This window comes from Chrysochloris asiatica, unplaced genomic scaffold (assembly GCF_000296735.1).
Source record: "Chrysochloris asiatica unplaced genomic scaffold, ChrAsi1.0 scaffold00115, whole genome shotgun sequence".
Classification (NCBI taxonomy): Eukaryota; Metazoa; Chordata; class Mammalia; order Afrosoricida; family Chrysochloridae; genus Chrysochloris; species Chrysochloris asiatica.
In genome coordinates, this window is record NW_006408633.1 from 8,638,190 (window position 1) to 8,642,189 (window position 4,000).

Consider the following 4,000-nt stretch of genomic DNA (forward strand, 5'->3'; position numbering starts at 1 on the left):
CTCCTCCCCCTCGCCTGCCCTGCGGAGGAATTGGCGGGCCTTGGGACTCAAAAAGGAGAGTTTTCCTTTTCCTAATCCTGTGTGTGTGTGTGTGTGTGTGTGTGTGTGTGTGTGTGTGTGTGTGTGTAAAACTCAGAGAAAGCAGGGTCACATAACTCCTACTCTTTCCTCCTTCCCAAGCTAGCTTCTTGATGTCAGTATTGGAGCCCCAACTGCTCTTGGACCTCAGACTACCTCTATCAATTTGGACAGACTATGTAAATCAGAATTAAACAAGTTGTATCTACTTGTTGAAAACAGTTCTTGTGGCTTGAACTTACTTCAGTGACTTCTTTAAAGGAAATAATCAGAAATAATACAAGTGGGTTTTCATGGAACTTAACTTTCAGGGGTTGAGGTCTCTTGGTTTCCCTGTAAGCTTTCTCACCTTCTCTTTCTTAGGGGGCAGGCTGCACAGAGGAGAGAACCAGATGGGCTAGAATGAACTCTGCTAGGTGATGGGAAGAAAGAACTAGAAGGGAATGAATGTAGGTTAAAGTTAGCAATGCCAGAAGAAAACCTAAAGCTCTAAAGGCAAGTCTAGGCTATTTTAATTAAGTGAAAGTGTAAATCTTTGGACAGTCTGGTTTCCTTTCTCTGGTTTTTGTTTTCTCAGCATTGATGGAAACCCCCACCATTACAAACCACTAGGAACACCAGTGTTTCTAATTATTTGCAACATCATTTATTTGTAAGTTTTCATGTGTTTCTTTCCAACCTATTTGATGGATTGTTGTTCCCTAAAACTATGAGGAACCCTGGTGGTGCAGTGCATTAGGCGAAAGGAAAGATCAGAGGTTCAATCCCAATCCATGTGAAAATAGAGGTGGCGTCTGCTCACATAAGGATTAGTCTTGGAAACTCTATGGAGTAGTTCCACACTGTCTACAGCATACTCTTGTCTACTAGACAGCAGTGGATTTTTATTCCAACTACATAAATTCCTTAACACGATGTCAGTTTCAACCAAGAATTAAATGAAACAGAGGGGGACATCTTTACAGAAAACAAATATTGAGTTAAGAATTTTCATTCTTCCTTACTTAATAAAAGGTGGCCTGTCATGAATTATTATTGGAACAGTCTGTCCTGTCAGCTGTGAAGAGGTCATTTAGTCTGAGACTATGGGTACTACCTGGTACGCAGCATAGTAACTGATGGTATTTTGTTGGCAGAAGTTTCATAAGAAAATTTATGGAGCCACTAACTCTGGCAGCCAAGACACCTGCATTACCAACTTTTAATCACATTTTAATCTAAGCACTCAGCATTTTTTCTTTCCTGATCACACTTTTCTTTAGATGTTGGGGGGTGGGGGCAGGGAGAGGAGACAAACACCACAATTTTTTCAATCTGGGTTTTGGTCATTTATTTAAATAAATATAAATATAAATTTTATATAAACTATTCACATATAAAGGGATTTCCAGCAACTTGGATTTGAAACCCTTCCCAGGCAAATTTTCAGAAAGCAAGACCTATTGGTTTTAATTTTCTAAATTATTTGCAACGTCAAAACTTTCATTTAAAAAACAACATAAAATAATTAAGAACCCGTGTTCTTATCAGGTTCTGAAAGAGCAGGGAAGAGGAAATGACATGCGCTTTCAAACCCCACCTACAGTGTTAAACCAACCCTGTTTTTTCGGTTATTATGACGAAACTGAGTTGAACTCTAGATTATTTACACTTTTTTTTTTTTTTTAATCTATGTCTGCCGAGCGGAGCCCAAACAGGTGAAAAAGAACCTGAAGAGTCAGGTCCAGCAGATGTGCCCCTGGACGGTTCCCCAGGGTCCTTCCCCAGGCCGGACAGCCGCTTCGAGACAGGTTTGGCGTTGCGGGAGCTACTACGAACAGGTGGCGGGAGGAAAGCGGCTCTCACTCATAAGGGGGAAATCTCCTTGTCGTCGTTGGCCGAGGCCGGCGACAAGGAGTCCTCGTCTTCGGAGCGCGCGTAGTGAGCCTGGCTACCGACGCACTTGCAGCCCGCGTGACTGTTCCTCTGCGTGCCCTTCCCTTCCTTCTTGTGCTTCACCCGGCGGTTCTGAAACCAGATTTTCACCTGCTTCTCTGACAGGTTCAGGTATGTAGCGATTTCGATCCTCCGGAGTCGAGACAGGTACATATTAGAAGAGAATTCGCGCTCCAACTCCAGAAGTTGCGTGCTGGTAAACGCCGTCCTCATCCTCTTTCCATTCGGTACCTGGCTGGCATCCGAAGCTCCTGAGATGAGAGAGAGCAGAGAGGTAAGACTCGGACAAGGCGCCCACTTCATATGTCATACTTTGGACAGGGGCCTCTCTAAGATCTACCCGCAGAAGCCCAATTCATCTCCTACATCCACCCTCCACCCTTTCCCATTTCTGGGACACAACTTAGCAGAGGAGAAAGAAACTCATCTAAAGGAAAGGAAGGCCTGTGAAGAACGGGACGTAAAAGGAGATTGGGGGCTTGTAGGGCACTAAAGGATCGACTCACTCAAAGCCTGGTGGGGAGGGAGAGGTGGGTTGGTTCAGTCTAAAGCACCGAAATACGTTAGCCAGCCAGGGCGCAGGGATGCTACACGTAACTTCAAACCCACCCCAAAACTAAACCTGTTGACCTCCCGTTTCTCCGCCCTCAGGGACTCGAGGTTCGAAAGACTCCGTCACCAGGTACAGAGAGTGAAACACACCAGGGTGAGTGGAGAGGCTGACAAGCTAACTTGAAGCTTTCTGGAAACTTTTGGGGATGGAGATGACTCCACAGTTAGGCTAAAAGCCCCTCCTACCTCGGGGCTCCCAATTCCTCCACTGGAGGCGGAAAGTTTGAGCCCAGGAGCTCTGGGGGGCGGGGGTGGGGTCGAGGTGGAAGAGAAGGCACTGTGTGCCCTACCCATGGTGAGGCAGTGGAATCTCCGAGGGTCTGCCACGTTGTAGCTGGCAGCAGCACAGACAGATGCGTGATGCTGCGGGTGCCCCAAGGCCGCCGCCGCCGCTGCTGCCGCCGCCGCCGCTGCCGCTGCCGAGCTGGGCTGCTGGGGCTGATGGTGGTGGTGGTGGTGCTGCGGCGAGTGGTGGTGATGGTGCGTGTGGCTCACGCGAGGGCAAAACTGCGCGTCTCCAGGACCCGAAGAAAACTGGCTCTTGAGCAGGGGCAAGGACCCCGCGCCCCCAGCGGCCCCGGCGCTCCCGGCCCCTGCACCCGCGCCTCCAGCGCTCGTGGGACCGCGAGAGGAGTGCAGGTGCGAAGTGACGCAGAGCGGGCACAAACAGAATGCGCCACTCTTGCGGGACGGGCAGCTGGGTCCCGACACCGACATCACCAACGGGGATGGCATGCCCAGCGGGATAAGAAAATCCGCCCCGGGGTGCGGCTCTGGCAGCGAGGGCGCCGGCCGGGAGGAGTCCTTGATGATAAGCGAGTCGACATAGAAGGAGCGCGACATGTCGAGAAGGGTGGCTGGCTGGAGGGGTGGCCCGGCAGCGGAGCCCCCTCCCCTTTCTCCTGTTCTGAGCTCTGCCCGGGGCGTAGCGCGGACTCTGGCGGTCAAGCCCTTAGGGACGCTGAGGTGCCGGCTTCTGGGACGCGAACAAAGGGGTCCCCGGAGAGGGATGGTCCTCACGTCCCCCGCCCGGCGCACCGGCTCCGGGATTTTATAGCCCCCACCCCAGCACGTGATGCTGCGGAGTACCGCTCGGCTCTGGTTCCTCTGCAGCTCCCCACCCTCGGGATAGGCTGCCGGAGTCACAACAGAAGCGACGAGGAGGGGCGGGCGCGCGGTAGCGAAGAACGCCGGGGAGGGGGTGGGAGAGATTTTGCAAAGTGTAGGTTAGGTTTTGTTAATTTCTCGGGGAGGCCAGCCCCCTCCTCTCCGTCCCACATCTTTCTCCATGCTTTCTCGAGAAATCAGAGCTTCATCCTCCACCCCACACACTTCCCTAGCCTGGGCCCCAGCGCAACTCTTCCCTGCACCAGGT

At 51.2% G+C, this 4,000-nt stretch overlaps 1 protein-coding gene across 1 annotated transcript; it reads right to left on the minus strand.

Moving 5' to 3' along the window:
• Window positions 1–1,903: 1,903 nt before the first annotated feature.
• GSX2 (GS homeobox 2) lies at window positions 1,904–3,774 on the minus strand. The gene is made up of 2 exons (XM_006868060.1): window positions 2,916–3,774; window positions 1,904–2,264 (listed from the first exon to the last, which is right to left on the minus strand). Exons 1-2 carry the CDS (start codon window positions 3,466–3,468, stop codon window positions 1,924–1,926), a joined length of 894 nt encoding a protein of 297 aa, XP_006868122.1. The 5' UTR covers window positions 3,469–3,774; the 3' UTR covers window positions 1,904–1,923.
• Window positions 3,775–4,000: the final 226 nt, after the last annotated feature.

Coding starts and splice junctions, on each gene's coding strand:
- GSX2 (XM_006868060.1), bottom strand. CDS start 3,468: ATGTCGCGCTCCTTCTATGTCGACTCGCTTATCATCAAGGACTCCTCC. Junction 2,265..2,915: donor ATTCCACTGCCTCACCATGG/GTAGGGCACACA, acceptor CTCTCATCTCAG/GAGCTTCGGATGCCAGCCAG.